This window comes from Acomys minous, assembly GCF_964271855.1.
Source record: "Acomys minous genome assembly, chromosome: 6".
NCBI lineage: Eukaryota > Metazoa > Chordata > Mammalia > Rodentia > Muridae > Acomys > Acomys minous.
The window spans coordinates 43,390,247-43,414,795 of NC_140487.1; the positions used below are offsets into that span (position 1 = coordinate 43,390,247).

A 24,549-nucleotide genomic window follows, 5' to 3' on the forward strand; every position below is an offset into this window, starting at 1 on the left:
TCTGTCTTCCTCCTCTGTCTACTTCCTCCAAGCCTGAGGATCTTTGCTAAGCCTACCTAACCTCTGCCGGCCCAGATGTGTAGGCAACTTTATTTAGTCAATCAGGGATACTTTTGGAGGCAGGGCGACACAGTATCATTTGGAGTACTTGATAGTCTGTGAGAGAGAGCAAGCAGACCATGGGAAGCAAAATCATTAGCAATCAAACACAAAGCAGCAGATGTGCTGTTACATGTACTACTTTATTTTTTTTTTTGGTTTTTTGAGATAGGGTTTCTCTGTGTAGCCTTGGCTGTCCTAGACTCACTTTGTAGACCAGACTGGCCTTGAACTCACAGCGATCTGCCTGCCTCTGCCTCCCGAGTGCTGGGATTGAAGGGATTATTATTTTGAATACAAACTCCATGATATCACCACCACAACAAACAGGATACCACATTCAATGCCTCCTCCAAATAGTTGTGTCACCTGAATTGACTTGGGTCACCTTGCCACATATGTATTTTTTGTGCAACCAATATCACAACCACAGATTTTCCTGCCACCAGAGACCATTGAGTTCTTTTCCTTGTCCCCAACTCTCACACCCTGATTCTGTTCTAAATGGAATTTCACAGTACCAGTGTGACCTTTGGGGACTAGCGTTTTTGGTCAGTGTAACAGCCTATCCTCAAGGGCCATCCAAGAAATTGTGCAATAATTATTCTCTTTTTGATGTTCGGTTGTTTCTAGATTTGGGCAATGATAAGGTATCATATTCATATGTGATTTAAGCCATAGCCCTCCTTACTCTTGGGCAAAGAGAACAATTGCTGGGTCCTATGGTGAGAGTGTGTTTAAATCTTTATTAAAGAAACTGCCACGGCATTTTGCAGGCAGTTCTGCATTCGCTCTGCATTCTCAATAGAATGAGAGGCCTGTTTCCATGGCGTCCTTACAGTCTGTGGTAACCACTCGTCATCTGGTTAGTAGGAACCTATGTGTCCTACCTCCTCCATGGCCTTTTAGTCACTAAATATTTATTCAAATGCTATTTGGAGGCCCTTTTACTTAGTGCTGTTGCCAGTACATCAGTAAGCTTGAGGCTGGTAACATGCTTCAGTGGTAACATGTTTCAGAGGTAACATGCTTCAGTGGTAACATGCTTCAGTGGTAACATGCTTCAGTAGTAACATGCTTCAGTGGTAACATGCTTCAGTGGTAACATGCTTCCGAGGTGACATGCTTTAGTGGTAACATGCTTCAGTGGTAACATGCTTCAGTAGTAACATGCTTCAGAGGTAACATGCTTCAGAGGTAACATGCTTCAGAGGTAACATGCTTCAGTGGTAACATGCTTCAGTGGTAACATGCTTCAGTGGTAACATGCTTCAGTGGTAACATGCTTCAGAGGGAACATGCTTCAGAGGTAACATGCTTCAGAGGTAACATGCTTCAGTGGTAACATGCTCCAGTGGTAACATGCTTCAGAGGTGACATGCTTCAGTGGTAACATGCTTCAGTGGTAACATGCTTCAGTGGTAACATGCTTCAGAGGTAACATGCTTCAGTGGTAACATGCTTCAGTGGTAACATGCTTCAGTGGTAACATGCTTCAGAGGTAACATGCTTCAGTGGTAACATGCTTCAGTGGTAACATGCTTCAGTGGTAACATGCTTCAGAGGTAACATGCTTCAGAGGTAACATGCTTCAGTGGTAACATGCTTCAGAGGTAACATGCTTCAGTGGTAACATGCTTCAGTGGTAACATGCTTCAGTGGTAACATGCTTCAGAGGTGACATGCTTCAGAGGTGACATGCTTCAGTGGTAACATGCTTCAGAGGTAACATGCTTCAGAGGTAACATGCTTCAGTGGTGACATGCTTCAGAGGTGACATGCTTCTGTGGTAACATGCTTCAGAGGTAACATGCTTCAGTGGTAACATGCTTCAGTGGTAACATGCTTCAGAGGTAACATGCTTCAGTGGTAACATGCTTCAGTGGTAACATGCTTCAGAGGGAACATGCTTCAGAGGTAACATGCTTCAGTGGTAACATGCTTCAGTGGTAACATGCTTCAGTGGTAACATGCTTCAGAGGTAACATGCTTCAGAGGTAACATGCTTCAGTGGTAACATGCTTCAGAGGTAACATGCTTCAGTGGTAACATGCTTCAGAGGTAACATGCTTCAGAGGTGACATGCTTCAGTGGTAACATGCTTCAGAGGTAACATGCTTCAGAGGTAACATGCTTCAGAGGTAACATGCTTCAGAGGTGACATGCTTCAGTGGTAACATGCTTCAGTGGTAACATGCTTCAGTGGTAACATGCTTCAGAGGTAACATGCTTCAGTGGTAACATGCTTCAGAGGTAACATGCTTCAGTGGTAACATGCTTCAGTGGTAACATGCTTCAGTGGTAACATGCTTCAGTGGTAACATGCTTCAGAGGTGACATGCTTCAGAGGTGACATGCTTCAGTGGTAACATGCTTCAGAGGTAACATGCTTCAGAGGTAACATGCTTCAGTGGTGACATGCTTCAGAGGTGACATGCTTCTGTGGTAACATGCTTCAGAGGTAACATGCTTCAGTGGTAACATGCTTCAGTGGTAACATGCTTCAGAGGTAACATGCTTCAGTGGTAACATGCTTCAGTGGTAACATGCTTCAGAGGGAACATGCTTCAGAGGTAACATGCTTCAGTGGTAACATGCTTCAGTGGTAACATGCTTCAGTGGTAACATGCTTCAGAGGTAACATGCTTCAGAGGTAACATGCTTCAGTGGTAACATGCTTCAGAGGTAACATGCTTCAGTGGTAACATGCTTCAGAGGTAACATGCTTCAGAGGTGACATGCTTCAGTGGTAACATGCTTCAGAGGTAACATGCTTCAGAGGTAACATGCTTCAGAGGTAACATGCTTCAGTGGTAACATGCTTCAGTGGTAACATGCTTCAGTGGTAACATGCTTCAGTGGTAACATGCTTCAGAGGTAACATGCTTCAGAGGTAACATGCTTCAGTGGTAACATGCTTCAGAGGTAACATGCTTCAGTGGTAACATGCTTCAGTGGTAACATGCTTCAGTGGTAACATGCTTCAGAGGTAACATGCTTCAGAGGTGACATGCTTCAGTGGTAACATGCTTCAGAGGTAACATGCTTCAGAGGTGACATGCTTCAGTGGTGACATGCTTCAGAGGTGACATGCTTCTGTGGTAACATGCTTCAGAGGTAACATGCTTCAGTGGTAACATGCTTCAGTGGTAACATGCTTCAGAGGTAACATGCTTCAGTGGTAACATGCTTCAGTGGTAACATGCTTCAGTGGTAACATGCTTCAGAGGTAACATGCTTCAGAGGTAACATGCTTCAGTGGTAACATGCTTCAGTGGTAACATGCTTCAGTGGTAACATGCTTCAGAGGTAACATGCTTCAGAGGTAACATGCTTCAGTGGTAACATGCTTCAGAGGTAACATGCTTCAGTGGTAACATGCTTCAGTGGTAACATGCTTCAGTGGTAACATGCTTCAGAGGTAACATGCTTCAGAGGTGACATGCTTCAGTGGTAACATGCTTCAGAGGTAACATGCTTCAGAGGTAACATGCTTCAGAGGTGACATGCTTCAGTGGTGACATGCTTCAGTGGTAACATGCTTTAGTGGTAAAAATGCATGGCATCAAGCCTGATGACTTGAATCCACATGGTAGTAGTAATAGAGGGAAGACTCTTGCAAGTGGTCCTCGGGTGCGCGCGCGCACGCGCGCACACACACAGAGAGAGAGAGAGAGAGAGAGAGAGAGAGAGAGAGAGAGAGAGAGAGAGAGAGAGAGCTGTCAAAATGATTCAGCAGGTGAAAGGTAAGGTACTGGCTACTTAACTACCAAACCTGATAACTCAAGTTTGACTCCTGCACATCTTTAATTCCAATGCTTGGAGGCAGCGGACACAGGAACTCTGTGAGGTCCTGGCCAGTTAGGGCTGTACAGCGAGACCTTATTTCAAAACAAGGTGGAGACTGGCGGGGGTGGGGTGGGGACTGGAGAGATGGCTCAGCGGTTAAGCACACCGACTGCTCTTCCAGAGTACCCGGGTTCAATTTCCAGCACCCACATGGCAGTTCACAACAGTCTATAACTACAAGATATGACACCCTTACACAGACATACATGTAGGCAAAACACCAATGCATTAAAAATAAATTATTTAAAAAAAAAACCAAGGTGGAGACATGGCTCATCAGTTAAGAGTGCTTGTTGCAAAGGACCTGGGTTTGTCTCCCAGCACAGGAGATCCAATGCTCCCTTCTGGCACCAAGCGCACACACACACATGTGATGCACAGACACACATGCATGCAAAACATTCATACACGTAACATAAATAAAAATGTAATGTTCCTAATCATGTGCACATGGCATACACATGTATATGAGATATATTTATGTATGTATATATAAAATATATATTTGTCATTTATATACAATGCACATTATATAGGTGTATATAATATATATTTGTTATTTATACAGAACACACATTACATTTGTATGTACATAGAGCATGATATACACACTACACATGTATAGGACATATATGTAGATATATTTATGTCATGTATGCCGTGGTATATATTCATGCATTTGTATGTTTATCAAATTCTATATATATGCTTATTGTTTTATATTTATGTGTATTTGTATATTATATATACATGTGTACATGATATATATTTATGTTGCTTTGTATGACATATATGTATGTGTATATGGTGTAGATTCATCTATATTGCTTTGTGTATATGTATATGTAATAGTGTGTGATGTTTTTATACACGGGCATACATATATTAGACGTATATAAATGCAGGGATATATGTTAGGGTATATTTGTGTGTTCTGTATGTATCTATGATGCATTTATACATTTTACATGCATTTATGTATATTAGATATTCATATATATAGTTATTGACTTTCGTATGTTGGTGTGCATTTGAGTATTTGTACAGAACTAGGATATCTTAAACGTGTTTACGTTTGTATTAGCTATATATTCATACATATGTGGTGTGGTATAACTTTCGTGTGATTGTGTGCATTTGCGTATCTGTATGTGTATGGAGTACATTTATAAGTCAGGTGTGTGTTCAGGAATATCTCTGTATGTCATATATTACTCTGAGTCATGGTGCAGTTTCTGTTAATAACCTGTTCCCGCACCTAGGTGGAGGGGGGGGTGCGGCCTCCTGCGCCGGGCTTCCGGTCTCCTGTAGGGAGCGTGACCCCTTCGGAGTCGCGGGGACCGGGGTGGGGTCGGTTGGCCGCAGGACGCACGCGCGGAAGGGTGGTGGACCCCGCGGAGCCGCGCACGCAGGCAAGCCCAGAGGCTGCCGGGAGGAGCGCCGCGCTATCGATGGCAGGCGCCGGTGCTCGCGGGGACTGCCGGGAGGAGCGCCACGCCGTCGATGACCCGGCCGCGCACGTCCTCGGGGCCGCGCACGCAAGTGCGGGCTGTCACCATCTTGGTTCCGACGGCAGCGCGGTGCAGGCGCGAGTCGGGGCTCCTTTCTCTAGGCGGCGGCGCGCCGTGGATGAAAGCAGCGCGGGCAGGCGGGCCTCCAGCGTCGCCGCGCTCGCGCCCGTGTGCTGGGCGGAGAGCGCAGAGCCGCAGGCGGGGCGGCGCGGGACAGCGAGGCCCCGACCCTGCCGGGCCCCGCCCAGCCCGCCGGGCCCGCCCCCGGCCGCTCCGCCGCCCGCCGGGCCGCGCAGATGGGATAGGCGGCGAAAATGTTCAGCTTCGAAGGCGACTTCAAGACAAGGCCCAAGGTGTCCCTCGGTGGCGCGAGCAAGAAGGTGAGTCGGTGCGGCCCGAGGTGTTAACCGAACCCGAGCCCGAGGCGAACGCCGGCCTGTCAGCGCCCGGGCGGTGCTGCTAAGGCAGTCCGGTGCGGAGCGAGCTTCGGCCGGGCGCGGCTGGGGTGCAGCCCTGCCGGGTGTGCCGGGTCTGGTAGGAGGCTCCCGTGGAGCGCTGTCGAGAGTTGCGGAGTGAGCGGCTGGGTCATCCATCGCGACCTCGCCGCTCCTGCCCAAGGGCCGCAGTTTTGACCTGGAAACACACGTGCACCGGCAGTCTGTGGCTAGGGCGTTACACCGTTAGCTCTCCAGCTGTGCGAGAAGGGGGGGGGCCTCCCGCCTCCCGCCACCCCTACCCCGCGTCCTTTAAGAAAGAACTCTTTACAAGCTATAAACTTGATATACCCTCCCTTCACAAGCTTGGAGTGACCTGTCCCCCAGAACAGCTTAGGGCAGAGTCGTCCCCCCCCCCCGCCCCCCCGTGCCTGTGAAGTGGGAGCGGGGCAGGTAGGACAAGGTCTAAATAGCCGGCGTCTAGCCTGTACCACTCAGCATTACAGAGTTGTGCCTGTCTGACGCCTGGGCCAGGTTGCATGTAGACCTATCCCCTGCTGGAGGTTGAATGACACTGCCCGGCATCCTGCAGCAGGCTGAAGGAAGGAGGGCAGTTGGGATGCCCCAGGCCTAGTCCGGAATCGAGACAGGATCCCTAGAGTTAAGTTAAAAGAATTTTTTTTTTCCAAAACAAAAATTTAAAGTTTTAAACTAAATTATATGTATATGAGTGTTTGCCTGCATGTATGTATGTGCACCACATGCTTGCTTAGTTCTAGCAGAGGTCGGAAGAGGGCTTTGGATCTTCTGGAACTAGAGTTTAAGGACAATTGTTGGGCTCCTGTGTGGGTACTAGGAACCAAACCAAATTCCACGGCAAGAGCAGTAAGTGATCTTAACTGCTCAACAATCTCCTCAGCCCTTTAATGTAAATTCTTTTGCCCCCCCCCCCAATTTTGTTTTAATTATTGTGTGTGCAAGAGCAGTGCTGCTGGGCCATTGCTCTTGCCCCAGCTCAAAGGATTTTCATCTGGACACATTCATATGTAAATGATCACTTCTTGGTTTTTTGAGACAGGGTTTCTCTATGTAGCTTTGGCTGTCCTGGCCTCCCTTTGTAGAGCAGACTGATCTCGAACTCACAGAGATCCGCCTGCCTCTGCCTTCCTGAGTCCTGGGATTAACTCCTTACTTTTGATAAGGAGTGTTCCTGGCATTCCTGTCTGTAGTTGTTCTTCCTGAAGGTGACTGCTTTTCTGATCTTTTATCACAGGTCAGTTTTAACTATTGTTGAACTTCCTGCAAATGGCTGGGCGTGGTGGCACACGCCTGTAATCCCAGCGCTCTGGAGGCAGAGACAGGTGGATCTCTGAGTTAGTTCAAGGCCAGCCTGGTCTACAAAGGGAGTCCAGGACAGCCATGGCTACACACAGAAACTCTGTCTGGAAAACAAAACAGAACTTGGTGCTAATGAAGTCAGATGCAGGGGATGCAGCTTGATGAGCCTTCTGTCTTCCTTCTTCAGCTAGCCATTGTCTTAGATAGATTCTCCCATCACACTGTGTCCCTGTTGGTCCAGGACATGAGTACAACACAGTTATTAACCCATTCTGGTTTTGCTGGGTGCCTGTTGTATGTGTCTTGGTAGATGTTGCTGGTGCACATTGCCCGTTGCTTCCCAGCCCATCACCCTACAGCCCGCAGAGTCTGAGGGCGCCATTGACTCACATCATTGCCACCATGTGCTACTAATACTTTTTGGAAGTTTGACCATTCTAGTGGATGTACTTTCTTGGTGTCTTAAATTATAACTTGAAATCTTCTCCTTTTGAGCTTTTTTTTTTTTTTAATTGACTAGGTTTTTCCTTTTTAAAAGTTAAATGAATACTTTTATGCTTATTATCTGTAAAGGCTATATGCTGGAAAAGTCCAAGACTTAACACCTTGAAAAAAAGAATGGGCTACTAATGATGTTCTTCATTTCCCTCAGGCTAATACAGACACACAGATTGTTTGCTTTTGTCTAGAAAGATGGGAAGAAGTAGGATGGGTTTGAAGGGACAGTGTGTAAAGTTTGAGTTAAGTGTGAGCTGTGTCCCACTGCTTCAGTTCTGCCATCTTCTACTTGCATTTTGTTATATGTGAGACAGGCCTTATTCTGTCCCGAAGTCCAGCTCTGGGAAGAGGAAGAGGAAGTCTTGGTGGTTCCGAGGTAGGGAGAATTGAGCAGGCAGGGCACAGCTGGTTGAGGGAAACCTATTGTTGGTTGAACAACTAGCTAGAGGAACTAGATGTTGAGAGATTTAGGAACAGGAGAAAAGTGTTAGTCCAGGCATAAATGTGGTGCAAACTGAAAGATTTTCTAGTCCAGAACTTTTTCTTCTGCTTTTTCCTTGTCTCCTTGGGCCAACTCCCCCCTTCCCCCCCAGACAAGGTTTCTCTATGTAGCCTTGGTTGGTCTGGACTCTCTTTGTAGACCAGGCTGGCCTCCAGAGATCTGCCTACCTCTGCCTCCAAAGGTGTGCACCACCACACCCAACAACCCCAGTATTTAAAGTGAAATTCAGTTTTTTCATTACAGATTACATCATGATTTTCTCATCTTTTACAATCAATACAGCTTCTAGAAATCCAGCAGAACAAGAGAACAATCTAACAAAGAAATTCAAACAGTTCTGTATAACCTACAATAAAGCAATCAGCCAAAACCAATCAATTTCCAAGCAATGGTCAACATGACTTGATTATTATTTCTTAAACAATATTTGAGAAAATTTAATCATAATTTTCTCTGGGGCTAATGCCATTGTGTTTGCATGATTGTTATAGCAACATAGCTTGAAACTAAATGTCCTTAACACAGAAAAAACTTGACAGTCCCAAACCAGCAGGTGTGCTGTCTAAGCCTAGGCTAACTGCCAAGGGGTCCTTTATTGTACAATAAAGGTATAGCATCCCAAGCCCACCTTCTATTGCTCTCAAAACAGATTCTAAAGAAACAAGTTTACTTTTCTACAACTAGCAGTATCTAGCCAGGTACTGTTATGTCAAGGTCCTGACTTTCTTTCAGGCAGTTTGTGTCTGTCTGGGTTGCTCACAGTGGTCAGAGCTAAGGCTCTCATTGTCTCAAGCCTTTGGCTAGATGCCTTCTTACAGCATTCTCTGTGGGAAAAGTTTTCCAGTGTGAATTTTGTTATGGCTCATAATCAAAGTGAGAGATAGAGGGAAAGACAGTTTTAGGAGAAAAAGCAGATTTCAATCTAGTTTTTAGGCAAAATTACACCTGGACCATACATAATATTTAAGGGTAGTGGTGATCAGCCATAGATCTTTGGGACTTTGTCAAGCAAAGCCTCTATGTCTTGTCCTCATGTCTGTGACAGTTCTGTATTCCTGGCTGGCTTGGATCTCACTGTGTAGTCCAGGCTGGCCTCAAACTTATGTGCAACCCTGCCTCTGCCTTCCAAGTGCTGGAATCACAGACAAGAGTGTAACAACACGCCCCGCTGTGAGTCAGTTCTGAAACCAGGATACATCCTGATGGCACAATTTATTTGGCCCCTCCCCTCCCCCCCCCCCCCCCCCGTGTGTGTATGTGTGTGTGTGTGTAAACTGCCTTAGCAGTTATTTGATTACAGGTACAAAAGTCCACTGAAACTACCTGCAGAAAAGCAAGTAAACAAAAAGCCCAAGAGAGGCATGATGATATTTCATAGAATGTACAAGTCAAAATTGTCTAGTTTCCATGCTACCAGTACCAAGGTAGTTTAGCTCAGCTGTTCTCTTTAAACTGCAAATCTTTCTCTTTCTCGTTTTATTTTGGAGACAGAATTTCTCCTTTGTAGTCTTGGCTGTCCTGGAACTGTTCTGTAGACCAGGCCTCGAACTCAGAGATCTGCTTGCCTCTGTCTCCCAAGTGCTGAGATTAAAGGAATGTGCTACCACCATCCAGCTAAGCTGCATTCTTGACTTTCTTTCTGTATATAGGTCCAGCCCATTTATTTCATTCTAACCAAGCAGTGACCATGCATGATTTCCTGCTTGAGTGCCTTGATCTCCATTCCCGAGTCTCTGGAGAGGAATCTGATTGGGTCATAGTTTCCACCTTGAACTGAGTCCCAACCTCTGAGGGGTGAGGAGAGGGAGTTTTTGAGCACAGATCGTTCTAGGGTGTGCTTAAGTTAGGAGAAGACTCCAGGGAAATGGGGACTGATGTCTGGGGAATGAGTTTATAGAAGGAAGGAGTGGGCCAGACGTGTTGACTGCTGAATGGGTGCCTCCAGATAACACCATGATCTCGGCCTAGCCACTGCCCTCCCTCTCTTTACCCTGGCAGCTTCTTTTCTTGTCTAATAGTATTGCTTTTTCCAGAATGTCACTGTTGGAATCATATAAAACACAACTTTTCAGAATGACTTCTTTCACTTTTATATGTGTTTTAAGGTTCCCCCTTATCTTTTTGTTTGTTTGTTTGTTTTGTTTTTTGAGACAGGGTTTCTCTTTGTAGCCTTGGCTGTTCTGGATTCACTTTGTAGACCAGGATGGCCTCGAACTCAAAAAGATCCACTTGCCTCTGCCTCCTGAGTGCTTGGATTAAAGGCGTGCACTACCACTGTCCGGCCCCTCCTTATCTTTTCATGCTTTGCTATTTTAATTTTTAAATTATATTTATTTGTATAAGTGCATTTGTGTGGGCGTGTGAGTGCCACAGAACTCTTGTGGACTTTTGTGGAGGTCAGTTCTTTACACTGTGCAGGTCCCAGAGATCAAATTCAGGGTGTCAGATTTGGCAGCAAGTACCTTTACCCACTAAACCATTCCACCAGCCTGCATTTTATTTTGTATTAATAGTATTCTATATATATTAAGAGTGGTTTAAGGTTTATAGAAAAATGGGTAGGAACATAAAGTTCTCAAATATCCTTTCTCCCTTACTGTTTACTACAGGTTTGTTTTGTTTCTGTTATTGATGGTAACATTTTCTGTGGTTTGACATTTGCATTTTTATTTACCTTTTAAAATTAAGACAAGCTTTCCTGATGTTATCCAGGCTGGCCTAAAACTTGTAGCAATTCTCCTGCTTTATGCTTCTCATGTGAGCCACCACACCCTGAAAGTTGACTTCTTGCATTTAGCAGTCTGCTTGTTTTTTGTGGCTTGGTAGCACTTCTTCGTTTAATAATGATTTATGGTATGTGCCAGTTTCTCTTAAGCTATATTGAGAGATTCATGATTGCTTCCAAATTTGAAGCAATTATGAATAAAGCCACTATAAACATTTGTGTGTATATAAGTTTTCAATCTAGGTAAATACCAATGAGTATCCTTTTTATTCTTAATATTTTTTGCAATGTTGGAAACTGAAAGACCTAGTGCATGGTAGACTGTTCTCCGCAGTATCTTCAGTCCCTGATTTTTTAAAAACAGTTATAGCCCAGACTGGCCTTGAACTCCTGATTCTTCTGTGCTGGGATTACAAGCAAGTGCTAGGATTGTAAGTGTGCTAAGTATGCACCACCCCACGTAGCTGTATGTTTTTGATGAGTTGTCTGAGTTGTTTGGTTTCTTACTCGAACTCACAGCGATCTGCCTGCCTCTGCCTCCCGAGTGCTGGGATTAAAGGCGTGCGCCACCACGCCCGGCTCCCAGGTATTTCTTTTACTTCTGTGTGAAATGGCACATAATTGGAGGGTCAAAGGCAGTTTCTGGGCATCAGTTCTGCTCTTCTGCCATGTGGATTTCAAGGTTGGAACTCAGGCTCTGAGGCTTGGCAGCAAGTAATCTTAGCACCTGAGCCTTCTCACTGGCCCCTCATCATTTCCTTATATTTGGAGCCTGTGAGCCCTTATCTTCATGAAGTCTATCAGAGTTATAATTTATTGTCAATACTCACTATACTTTGGTGTACTAGGCTTGTTCTTTTACCTGTTTTCTCGTTCCCTCTCTCCCAACCTGTACTAATTATAACTATTCTTCTATATTCAGATTGACTTTTTGAAAATGGAAATATTTATTTGTTGGGTTGGAGAGATGGCTCAGGGTAAGAGCGCTTGTTCTTGCAATAGACCCAGGTATGATTCCCGGTGCCCACCTGGCAGCCTGCAACCATCCATAATTTGACACTTTCTGTGTGCACTTGTCATGTATGTGGTATACATACATACGTACATACATTAAAGCAAAACACCCATGCACATAAATACACCTAAATTTACATACTTATTTTCTCTGTGTTCACCTGAGTATATATGTGTATAATATAAGCTTGCAGGAGTCTGTGGAAGTCAAAAGAGGCCTCCCCTCCCTACACAAAGATAGTTGTGAGCCTCCATGTGGGTGCTGGGACTGGAACTATAAAGAGCAATAAGTCCTCATAACTTCAAAAACGCTTCTCTAGCCTGTACTCTGGACTTTAAAAAAATGTGTTTTTTTTTTTATGTATATGAGTACTCTATCAGCATGTATGCCTGCAGTCCAGAAGAGGGTATCAGATCCCTATATAAATGGTTGTGAGCCACCATGTGGTTGCTAGGAATTGAACTCAGGACTTTTGGAAGAGCAGACAGTACTCTTAACCACTGAGCCATCTTTCCAGCCCTCTCTGGACTTTTTAAAAAATATTAATATTTGTCTTTCTGTGTCTATTTCATTAACATGTCTTCTAGTTCCACCCATGATTTCATTGCTTTTGCTGGAATAATGCTCCTTGCGTATATGTACCACATTTTCTTCATCTGTTCACCTGGGATAGGCACCTAGATTGATTTCCTTCCTGGTCCTTGTGAATAATGCTGTAATAAGAGGACTTAAAGACCTTTTTTTGTTGTTGTTTTGTTTTTTCGAGACAGGATTTCTCTGTGTAGCCTTGGCTGCCCTGGACTCACTTTGTAGACCAGGCTAGCCTCGAACTCACAGAGATTGGCCTGCCTCTGCCTCCCGAGTGCTGGGATTGAAGGCATGCGCCACCACTGCCCGGCTAGACATTTTTAACATGCTGATTTCATTTCCTTTTGCAAAATGGGGTAGGTGGTAGTATGTCTTGTAGAGGGATTTTAATTCAGAATATGGCTGCTCTGGCAAGTGATCACATCCAAAGACCTTACAGGTTTGTGTGATCTGAATGCAATACAAACCAACCTTAATCCAAAAGACAGAGTTAAGCAGATCTGAATTCAAGGCCAACCTGGTATAGAGGAAGTTTCAGGTAAAGAAAAGCTTAGGCCCAGGTGCGGTGGTACATGCCTTTAATCCCAAACCATGGTCAAGTTTGTTTGAAAAAGGAAGTACCCATTTTTGAAAGTGATATTTAGTTGAGTGTCAGAAAAAGTAATGAATCAGAGAAAGATTTGACCAAATAGCATATGCCCAACTCTCACATGTGTTTTCTCTGCAGATGAAATAAGCCAATTAAAGCCAGATTAAGAGTATATAACATAAGGTTTATTGGGTGCAGCTCTGGGTCAGATTCATAGGAAGAGGTCGGGAAAGTCACCATGCAGTCAGGGAGACTGAAACCTTGGTGGGGGGTTGGGGGGTGGAGAAGAAAGGGCGCCAGAGAGAGGGGGCATGGCTCTGGGCTGGAAAGTTCAAGGTTGAAGGCAGAGTGTGCCCGCCATGCCCCATAACAGGTAGGGACTGAGGAATGCTGAAAGAACCTGGAGGCCAGGTCCACGCTGGTATGTTAAATAGGCACCTCACTTTGCTGAACCCCAGCAAGCTCTACTGGACTTAAGGCACAATAGAAAAGGTGCATTTGGCTCTAAATCTTTCCTTATGATGTAGCTTTAAAATTAATTCTTTTAGACATGCTAGTAAGTGCTAGTGTTCTAGTAAACAGCTTGGTCTGTATGTCACTTGTGTATTGTGAAACCATTTACTATAAAGGATGAAGCTGTCAAAAGCACCCTGGGAACTGAGTTTGGCTTTTGTTTTGTTTCTTTGTTTCTTTTTTTTTTTAGATTTATTTATTATTTATACAGTATTCTGCCTGCATGTGCATTGGATCTCATTACAGATGGCTGTGAGCCTCCATGTAGTTGCTGGGAATTGAACTCAGGACCTCTGGAAGAACAGACGGTGCTCTTAACCTCTGAGCCATCTCTCTAGCCCCTTGTTTGTTTCAAACCAGGGTTCACTATGTATCTCTGACTGATCTGGAACTTGATACATACCAGGCCTGCCTCTGTCTCCCAAATGCTGGATCTAAAGATATGAATCGCCGTTCATGGCATGAAGCTATACTTTTCACATCTTATTTTATTTTATTTTATATTTTATTTTATTTTATATGACTGCATGTTTTGCCTGCGTATGTTTGTTCATTTTGTGTGTGTCTGGTGCCAAGAAGAGACTGTCAGATTCCCTGAAACTGCAGTTATGGATTCTTGTGGGAGATGCCCTGGAAGAGCAGCCAGTGCTCTTAACCACTGAGTCTTTTCTCCAGTGCGTGAAACTATAATTCTTGATAATGAGGAAGCCATACTGTCATGAACCTAGCCAAATCAGGGCGCTCCTGGTTCTTCTGGGAGATCTTGAATATACAGAGGCAGATGGATAACTGTGAACTCAGGGTTATCCTTTTTTTAAAAATTTATTATTAATTCTTTCATACCACATCTCATTGTTATCCCATCCCTTCTATCCTCCCATTCCTCCCTCCCTCCCACTTTCACCCTATTTCCTTCCCCTATGACTGTGACTGAGGGGGACTTCCTCCTCCTGTATATGATCATAGGGTATAAAGTCTCTTCTTGGTAGCCTGCTATCCTTCCCCTGAGTGCCACCCGGCCTCCCCATCAAGGTCAGATATGGGGCACCAGAGTTCATGTGAAAGTCAGTCCCCACTCTCCACTCATCTGTGGAGAATGTCCTGTCCTGAAATCAGGACACACAGCCATAGTAGTGTGATCTGAGACCTAAGGTTATCCTTGATAGGTATTCTTCACCTACAAAATGAGCTAATTCAAGCCAAATTTAAGCATAAAGGCAGGTTTATTGGGGGCAGGTCATGGGTGGGTTCACTGGTCACAAGGAACAGGGCCAGGGACGTTGCCATGCAGAAGGAGACAGAAAAGTAAGGGCCAGAAAGAGAAAGTGCACACACAGAGAGAACCAAACTGGATTAAATAGAGCCCCTTGGAGAAAGGAAGCCCAGACCCTGAGCTTGAAAGTTCAGGTAGGGACTGAAGCACGCTGGAAGAACCTGGAGGACAGGTCCCCTTTGGTATGTTAAATAGGCACCTCAGCCACCTGTCCTGGATCTGAATTCCAATATCCCAGTCCCCCCCTCCCCACCCCTTTCTCCCCCAGTTTTCAAGACTGGGATTTTCTCTGTGTCGCTGGGATCACAGGGGCGCACCACTGCAGGGGGTGGGGAGGTGGGGGTGTGGGGGAGGGGGTGCTCCATTCCCAGCCTTTTGTTAATGTAGGTAGTAGCACCTGTAGGTAGTCACTTCAGAGCTGTCTTGGGTGCAGGTTTTGAGGAAACACCTGGACTTGGCAAGATACTGTAACACATTTATATGCTGGGACCAGAAGATAAGGAGTTTAGGGAGAACATTTTTTCTTGGTTATATATTTGAAACTTTAGGCACATGTCTTGGTCGTTCCAGTTAGACCAGCACCATTTGTTGAAGATGCTATTCTTTTTCCATTGTATAGATTTGGCTTCTTTGTCAAAAATCAAGTGTCCATAGGTGTGTGGATTTATTTCTGGGTCTTTGATTTATTCCATTGATCAATTAGCCTATTGCTGTGCCAGTACCATGCTGTTTTAATTACTGTTGCTCTGTAGTGCAGCTTGAGATCAGGGATAGAGATTCCTCTGGAGGGAGGATCTTTTATTATACAGGATTGTCTTAGCTATTCTGGGATTTTTGTTTTTCCATATGAAATTGAGAATTGATTTTTTTTTCAAGGTCTTCAAAAAATTGTGTGGGTATTTTGATGGGGTTTGCATTGAATCTGTAAATTGCTTTTGGTAAGATGGCCATTTTTACTATGTTAATTCTCCCTATCCACGAACAAGGGAAATCTATCTTCTGATGTCATTTTCAATTTCCTTCTTTTGAGACTTGAAATTTTTTACTTGAGTGGTTAGTTATACCTAGATACTTTTATATTACTTCTGGCTATTAGGAAGGGTGTAGTTTCCCTAATTTCTTTCTCAGCACGATTGTCATTTGTATACAGCAGGGCTACTGACTTTTTAAAGTTAGTTTTGTATCCAGTCAACTTTGCTGAAGGTGTCTATCAGCTGTAGGAGTTCTCTGGTGGAATTTTGGGGATCACTTATGTATACTATCATATCTGAATAGGGATAATTTGACTTCCTCCTTTCCCATTTGGATCCCCTTGATCTCCTTTTGTTGTCTTATTTCTCTAGGTACAACTTCAGGAACTATATTGTAGAGACACGGAGAGAATGAGCAGCCTTGTCTAGTCCCTGATTTTAGTGGAATTTCTTTGAGTTTCTCTCCATTTAATTTGATGGAGCCTATTTGGCTATAGGCTTGCTGTGTATTGCCTTTATTATGTTGAGGTGTGTGCCTTGTATCCCTGATCTCTCCAAGACTTTAAACATGAATGGGTTTGAGATTTTGTCAAATGCTTTTTCGGCATCTAAGGAGATCATCATGGGGTTTTTTCCTTCTGGTTTGTTTATATATATGGTGGGTTACATTGATGGATTTCTATACATTGCCCCATCCCTGCATGCCTGGAATGAAACCTACTTGCTCATGGTAAGTGGTATCTTTGATGTGTTCTTGGATACAGTTTGCAAATATTTTATTGAGTATTTTTGCATCAATGTTCATAAGAGATATTGGTCTGAAATTTTCTTTCTTTGTTGAGTCTTTGTGAAGTTTAGGTATCAAGGTGGCTGTTACCTCATGGAATGAGTTTGGTGATGTTCCATTTCTATTTTGTGGAGTAGTTTGAAGAGTATCGGTATTAGCTCTTCTTTGAAGGTCTGGTAGAATTCTGTGCTGAAACCATCTGGCCCTGGGCTTTTTATTTGGTTGGGAGACTTTTGATGACTGCTTCTGTTCAATCTTCTTGTATCTGTTGAGGCTTGCTTTGTGACCTACTATATGGTCAGTTTTGGAGAAGATTCCATAAGATGCTGAGAAGAAGGTATAGTCTTTTGTGTTTGGGTGGAAGGTTCTGTAGATATCGGTTAGATCCATTTGATTCATGACATTGGTTAGTGTCATTATTTTTCAGTTTAGCTTCTGTTTCATTGACCTATCCTTTGGTGAAAGTGGAGTGTTGATGTGTGGGAACTGATGTGTGGTTTAAGCTTTGTTAATATTTCTTTTACAAATGTGGGTGCCCTTTTATTGGGGACGTTGATGTTCAGAATTGTGATGTCATCTTGGTTGGATTTTCTTTTGATGAGCATGAAGTGTCCGTCCTCATCTCTTTTGATTAATTTTGATTGAAAGTCTATTTTACTAGACATTAGAATGGCTACACCAGCTTGCTTCTTGTGTCTGTTTGCTTGGAATACCTTTTTCCAGCCTTTTACCTTGAGGTAATGTCTATTATTGTGGCTGAGATGTGTTTCTTTCTTTCTTTCTTTTTTTTTTTAAGATTTATTTATTATGTATACAGTGTTTTGCCTGCATATATGCCTGCACATCAGAAGAGGGCACCAGATCACATTATAAGTGGTGTGAGCCACCATGTTGTTGCTGGGAATTGACCTCATAACTTGGAAGAGCAGACAATGCTCTTAATCGCTGAGCCATTGCTCCAGCCCGAGATGTGTTTCTTGAATGCAGAAGAATGTTGGGTCTTGTTTATGCATCCATTCTGTTAGTCTGTGTCTTTTTATTGGAGAATTGAGACCATTGATGTTGAGAGATATTAATAACCAGGGACTGTTAAGTGCCTTGATGTTGGTTGTGGTAGAGTGTTTGTGTGGTTATGTTTTGCTACAGTGAAGTTATCTATTTCCTGTGTTATCTTGGCTATAGTTTGTCACTTTAGATTGGAGTTTTCCTTTTAGTACCTTCTGTAGGGCCGGATTTGTGGATAGGTCTTGTATGAATTTGATTTTGTTGTGGAATATCTTATTTTCTCCATCAATGGTTATTGAAATTTTCACTGGTTATAGTATTCTGGACTGGCATCTGTGGTCTCTTAGGGTTTGCAGGACCTCTACCCAGGCCCTTCTGGCTTTTATGGTCTCTGCTGAGAAGTTGGGTGTAATTCTGATAGGTTTGCCACTATATGTTTTTCTTGCTGTCTTTAATACTTGTTCTTTGTTCTGTATATTTTGTGTTTTGATTATTATGTAGCAGGAGGATTTTCTTTTCTGGTCTATTCTACTTGGTGTTCTGTAGGTTTCTTGTATGTTTATATGCATCTCTTTCTTTAAATTGGGAAAATTTTCTCCTATGATTTTGTTGAAGATATTTTCTGGGCCTTGGAGACAAGCATCTTTTTTCCCCCTCGATTCCTATTATCCTTAGGTTTCATCTTTTCATGGTGTCCTTGATTTCTTGGATGTTTTGTGTCAGGAATTTTTCAGACTTAACATTTTCTTTGATGGATGCATCAAATTCTTCTATTGTACCTTCTACACCTGAGATTCTTTCCTCTATCTCTTGAATTATGTTAGTGAAGCTTACCTCTGCATTTCCTGTTTTCTTCTCTAACGTCTCGTTCCCGGCTTTCTTCTGTCTGTGCTTTTATCATTGTTTCTATTTTTATCTTCAGCTCTTGGACTGTTTTATTGATTTCATTCATCTGATTGTTTGCATTTTCCTTAATTTCTTTCAGTGATGTTTTCATTTCCTCTCTGTAGGCTTCTGTCATGGCCTTTCTGAGGTCCTCAATCTGGCTGCATTTTCCTGCATTTATTTACGGGTTTTATTCGTTTCCTTCTTTATCATTACCATGACTAAGGATTCAAGGTCATTTTCTTGTGCTTCAGTTGTGTTTGGGTTCCCAGAGTTGAATTCTTTGGGATAAATGGATTCTGCAGATGCCATATTGTTTTTGGCTTTTGTTGTTTGTGTTTTTATGCTGGTTTTTAGTCATCTTGCTGTTTTTGAGGTAGTTTCTGGTGTCCTTCACTGGTCGTTGTGAGTAGGTCGTTAGTGTCTATAAGTTGAGACCCCTCACCTGTGGAGATCAGGGAACCCTTCCCTAGATCAGTCAGGTGACCTGGTTTCAGCCCTGGGGGATTAGCTGCACACCCGGGGCTCCCCTCTGGGCCTGCGAAGGTTGGTGCTGGTGTTCTGCAGCCCAAGATTCAGTCCAAGATAGTGGAAGTATTATCTGCCTTTGGCTGGACTTTGAATACCCTGTCCTTGGCCACTATAGCCCTGAGACCTCGGATCAGTCTGCCAGAAAGTGCAGGAGCCACTTGCTGTCTTAGGCTTCAGCCCATTCTTGCTCGGGCAGTCGGATCTAGGTTGAGTCCGGCAGATAGTGAGGGAGCCTCCCGCTGGCTTAGGCTTCTGCAGCCTATTCTTGACTGTTCAGACAGACATAGCAGGGACCAGGCACCGCGCCGTAGTGGAGAACGTGTCCGCAGCCGCCTGCAAGCACCCCACCCTCACCCCGTGGGCCCTGGGTCCCTCTGTGGATTGGCAGGGTGATCTGATGTCAGATCTATTCCAGATCCACCCTCTGGGCTTCTTTCTGGGCCAGCAGACACTGAGGTTGGTAGTCTGTAACCCACAGTTCAGCCAGATAGAGTGCAGGAACTGCTTGATATGCTGCACTGGGCTTTGGAGACCCAGCCCTCGACCACAGCACCGTGGGGCTTTCTGTGGACTGGAGGGGGTGGTCTGGGTTCAGATCCACCCGTTCTTCTGGGTTTTCTCCTGGGCCAGCAGATCCAGATGCTGGCACTTCAGTGACCACAGTTCAGTCCCAGATCCAGAGCCTGAGATATAGAGCACAGGTGCAGCTCTCATGCAGTATGCAGCCAGTCTCTGGGGACTGGGTACCCGTCCTCTGTGGATTGGTTGGGTGGCTGAAGGACACACCCACCTGTTCTCTGCACTGTGTGGACTCCTCTCACCTAGGGCTCTCCAGGTCTTGTGGTCTGTAGCTCTCAGCCCAGTCCCTAGGCTCTGTCCTGCCACTCAGACACTGTGTATAGTTGGCGCTGCCATCTTGGATCCCCTAATTACATTAATTCTTAGCATGACTACAAATACATTTCTGAACACATTACAAGACATGATCATTTTTAATGTGGCTGACTACCAACTTGCATTTCTTTCTTTTTAAAGATTTATTTATTTATTTTATGTATATGAGTGCTCTACCAGCATGAACACCTGTATGGCAGAAGAGGGCATCAAATCTCAGTATAGATGAGCAGACAGTGCTCTTAACCACTGAGCCATCTCTCCAGTCCCAACTTGCATTTCTTAATTATTAACAGTTTCCAGTAATTTAGTAGCTTTCATGAGACTAAGACTTTAGGTTCTATCCCTGCTATGTTTGAACCTTTATGAATTTGAATTGAAGCTCTTCTAGTATCAAAATAAAACTTTTGTAGATACGGTTCATAGAGAGACTGGCAACTTTGCTGAACCTACTGTATTGCATCATTACAGGCCATTGTAGTTTTCTGGATGGTTTAGTTTATCCAAACAGCTAAAACTTAAAAGACAGAGAAGTTAGATAAAAATTATTTTAAAAAGCCAGGCATGGTGGCCCATGCCTTTAATCCCAGCGCTGGAGAGGCAAAGGTAGGTGGATCTATGTAAGTTCAATGCTAACCTGGTTCAAGACAGCCAGTGCTACACAGAGAAACCTGTGTCTTGGAAAAACAAAGAAAAACATTTTTTTTTTCTTTTAAGCCTTTAGCTTAATATAAGTTGGCATATTGGCATCCCTTACTTAAGATAGTGGTGAAACCATATCTATTTCCCATAAATGAGATGGCTGCCAGCCTTGGGCCTGCTCTTAATCAAGATGGCTGTGAAGCCCATCGTTAAGATGGCAGTCAGCCACATATTTGTATCCCAGAACAGAACCATACCACATGGTTTAAGATTATCTAAGCAGAGACTTTCAATTAGTAACCCTGTGTTACGAGTTTTAAGTTAGTCTTTTGTTACAAGTTTAAAGCCAGGGGGCTGAAGAGGTGGCTCAGTGGTTAAGAGCACTGACTGCTCTTCCAGAGGTTCTGAGTTCAATTCCCAGCAACCACATGGTGGCTCACAACCATCTATAATGTGATCTGATGCCCTCCAGGGGTACAAGCAGGCAGAGCAATGTATATGAAATAAATAAATAAATCTTTTAAAAAAAAAAGTTTAAAGCCAAATGTTGCAGATTTTAAGCCATACCTAATGAGCATCTTATAAGTCCTTACATAAGAGTTTAGAGCATAATTTTAAGATATGTGTATATATGTGTGTGTGTGTGTGTGTGTGTGTGTGTGTGTGTGTGTATAGATATGATCTACTTATATAAATATATTGAGTCAGAATGCAAAGAAATCAGAGATAAAGGATTAAGAGTGGAGCTGGGTGTGGTAGCACATGCCTTTAATCCCAGCAGAGAAAGGTGGATCTCTGTGGGTTCAAGGCCAGGCTGGTGTACAGAGTGAGTTCAGGACAGCCAAGGCTACACAGAGAAACCCTGTCTGGAAAAACAAAAACAAAAAAGATTAAGAGTGGAGAAGTAGAGCAGAGCAAGTTTAGATATAAGGTATTTTGGAACCATTTGTCCATGGTAGTAAGAATTTGGGATTCAGGTGTGTCAATTTGTAATAAAATCTGAGTCCATGAAAGAACAGAGAGAGTGCTTAGCTTAGTGCAGGCCAGCTGCAGATAGCTAGAGGGGGTAAGGGCCTGTGGTCACGTGGGCAGGCTGAGAGCCAGATCTAGTGTGGAGGACAGAACTGACTGAAGAATTAGACTTTAGAATTTGTAATTGAATTCACAGACTAATGATGCATACATACCTTAGGGCACTCAGATCAACAGTTTGGTTCAAGCAACCATTGAGCGATGAAGTAGGGGGAGGGGCTTTCCCCAAAAACCTGAGCTCATAGAGATTGAAGTTGTCAGAGAAAGGTCTGAGTCAAACCCAATGTGCCTGGCAATTGAGGTTTAGAACGAGCGGTTTTCATTTTCCTAGCCTTTGCCAGTAATCTGAAGACTCAGTGGGCAGTATTCTGCCCGAAAGTCTGAGGGGTCGTATAGTAAGTAGAGCGTCGGAGGGAATGAGGTAGCCTTGGGTCAAACATCTCTGAATCCAAAGATTCCTAGGCTGAAGAAGAACCTGGAGTCCAAAGTTGATGCTATCAGCCTGAGAGGAGAGGGGAAAGGAAAGGCCTCATGTGGCTGGGGCCCAACACCTCCCGAGTCTTGGCACCAGATAGGTATTCTTGTCTACAAAATGAGCCAATTCACGCCTAATTAAAATATAAAGGCAGGTTCATTGGGGGCAACTCTTGGGTAGGTTCACTACTTTCCAAGGAATGGGGGCAGGAAAGTTGCCATGAAGAGGGAGACAGAAAAGGGGCCGGGGGTGGGGGGGTGGGGAGGGTTGGGTGGACCGCATAGAGAGAATGAATGAGTCTGTGAGAGAACCAAAATGTCTGGAGAGCCTCTGGAGGAGAGGAAGCCCAGCCCCTGGGCTGCAAACTTCAGGTAGGGACTGAGGGGTGCTGGGAAAACCTAGAGGTCAGGTCTGCTTTGCTGTATTAAATAAACACCTCAGCTGCTTGACCTGGATCTGAATCCCAACAATTCTGATCTATATAATGAGACCCTGTCTCAAAACAAAAAACAAGCAAACAAAAAACTCAAGGTGGACAACTCGTGCAGAATGATACCTCATACAACCCTTATTTAAATTAAATTAAAAATTATTTTATTTTGCCAGGCGTGGTGGTGTGTACCTTTGATCCCAGCACTCAGGAGGCAGAGGCAGGCGGGTCACTGTGAGTTGGAGGCCAGCCTGGTCTACAAATCGAGTCCAGGAAAGCAAAAACTACACAAAGAAACCCTGTCTCGAACCCCCCCCCCCCAAAAAAAAAAAAACCAAAACAACAACAACAACAAAACCCAGACTGTCAGAAGAGTCTTATCAGAATTGTGTTCTGGGTTGTACTAAGCTGGAGGTGATAGCCCCTGAGGTTTTATTTTTGTAGTGTTTCTGCAATCCCTGAGTTGGTGTCCACAAGGTTTCTTCATTGTGATTTGCTATCTTTCAATTGGTAATTGATAATATCATGAGGAGATTGAGGCAAGGGAAATCCTTATTCTTAAACTTTGGGCCACTGGTATTAGCATGGTTCAGTGGGTCTTATCTGTAGCAATTACTGCCTGGTACTTAAAGACTGTTCTGTCTATTGACTAGTTGAAGTGAAGACCAGACCCCCCCTTTATTTATTCACTTATTTGTCTCAAATATGGCATCATGGAGATAGACTTGGCCTTATGGATTAAAATACAATAACTCTCGTTATTTTGTAATGTTACCTGAATCATGAGAGAGTGTGGAAACCAAAGCTGTAGACAAGGTCAAGACATAAATTCAAGACAGGAACTGTTATGGATGAGTGTTGGTGGGGGGACAGCTAAGTGCTGTGTGGGGTGCTGAGTGGGCCTTAGGAGTGGGTAAAGTCCACTAATAGAAAGCTTGTGTAATGTTGAACCTGTATTAGTTTCCTGTTGATAGTCTGGTTCTGTAGGAAAGTGGAGAGGATGTATTCAGATTAGGGAGCTCAATTTGAAAAAAGGACAGTTTTTGACAGATACTGTTTTTGTAGCTTTTCTTTGACTAAAGAGTTTAAAAAGCCAATTTCAAGAGCAATTTTTAGTATCAATGGGTAATTATTTAATACATTTAAAGCAAATTGTGTGGCCTTTGGACATGTGATAGATAAAGGCTTTAATTTGAAGTTTTCTATGATGAAATACAGTTTTATTTAGCTTTGTAAATTGCTGGAGAATCTTAGCTCTATATATTATGTGTTTGTATATCAACATATATGCTTATTTTACAGTGCTCATATGCATATGTGATTCTCATATGCCAGAAAAAAATAGGGGGTGTTAACCTTAAATAGATCTTTGGTAATCCTTTCTGGACCAGAACATTCCGTAATCTTTGTATGGTGATGGTTTTAGGCTTAAAAATGATAATCCTAATCTTATCTCTCTTTGGATTTAGGAAGAAAAGGCTTCTCTTTTACATCGTACTCAGGAAGAAAGACGGAAGAGAGAGGTAATGGTTTTGATTATTCTATATTATTCCTTCTAGGCCCTTTTCTGCAGTGGTTTTTAAAGCTTTGCTTTACATGTACATGTGTGTATGTTATATGTCTTTATCTTTTGCAACAGTTTTGGATGTGTTCAATTTTTCCTGTAAGTTTTTCATTCCAGAACTACTGTAGGAAAATAATGGGCTTAAGGCTGAGTTCTGATTAGAGATGAATGTGAGGTTTTGGTTGCCATTTTTGCTTATAAGAAGGTTTCCAGAAGATCGAGAAGGCTTAATATGCAGTGTTTATTTCTCCATATAAGGAGAAAACCCAACTTTAAGGTTCTTGTCTTAGCTATTTATAAAAAAGCTAAAAGGGGCTAATGACATTCTTTTCTTGTTGTTGTTGTTGTTGTTGTTGTTGTTTTTTCAGATGGGGCTTCTCTGTAGCCTTGGCTGTCCTG

General features: G+C 43.4%; 1 protein-coding gene across 1 annotated transcript in view; it reads left to right on the forward strand.

The window, feature by feature from the left end:
- The first annotated feature begins 5,480 nt into the window (after positions 1-5,480).
- UBE3C (ubiquitin protein ligase E3C) overlaps positions 5,481-24,549 on the forward strand; it is a 100,595-nt gene continuing 81,526 nt past the window's right edge. The window contains exons 1-2 of the mRNA XM_084786954.1: positions 5,481-5,839; positions 24,056-24,109. Of these exons, the coding sequence (XP_084643080.1) occupies positions 5,774-5,839; positions 24,056-24,109 (120 nt within the window). The 5' untranslated portion in view covers positions 5,481-5,773. The remainder of the gene's footprint in view (positions 5,840-24,055; positions 24,110-24,549) is intronic.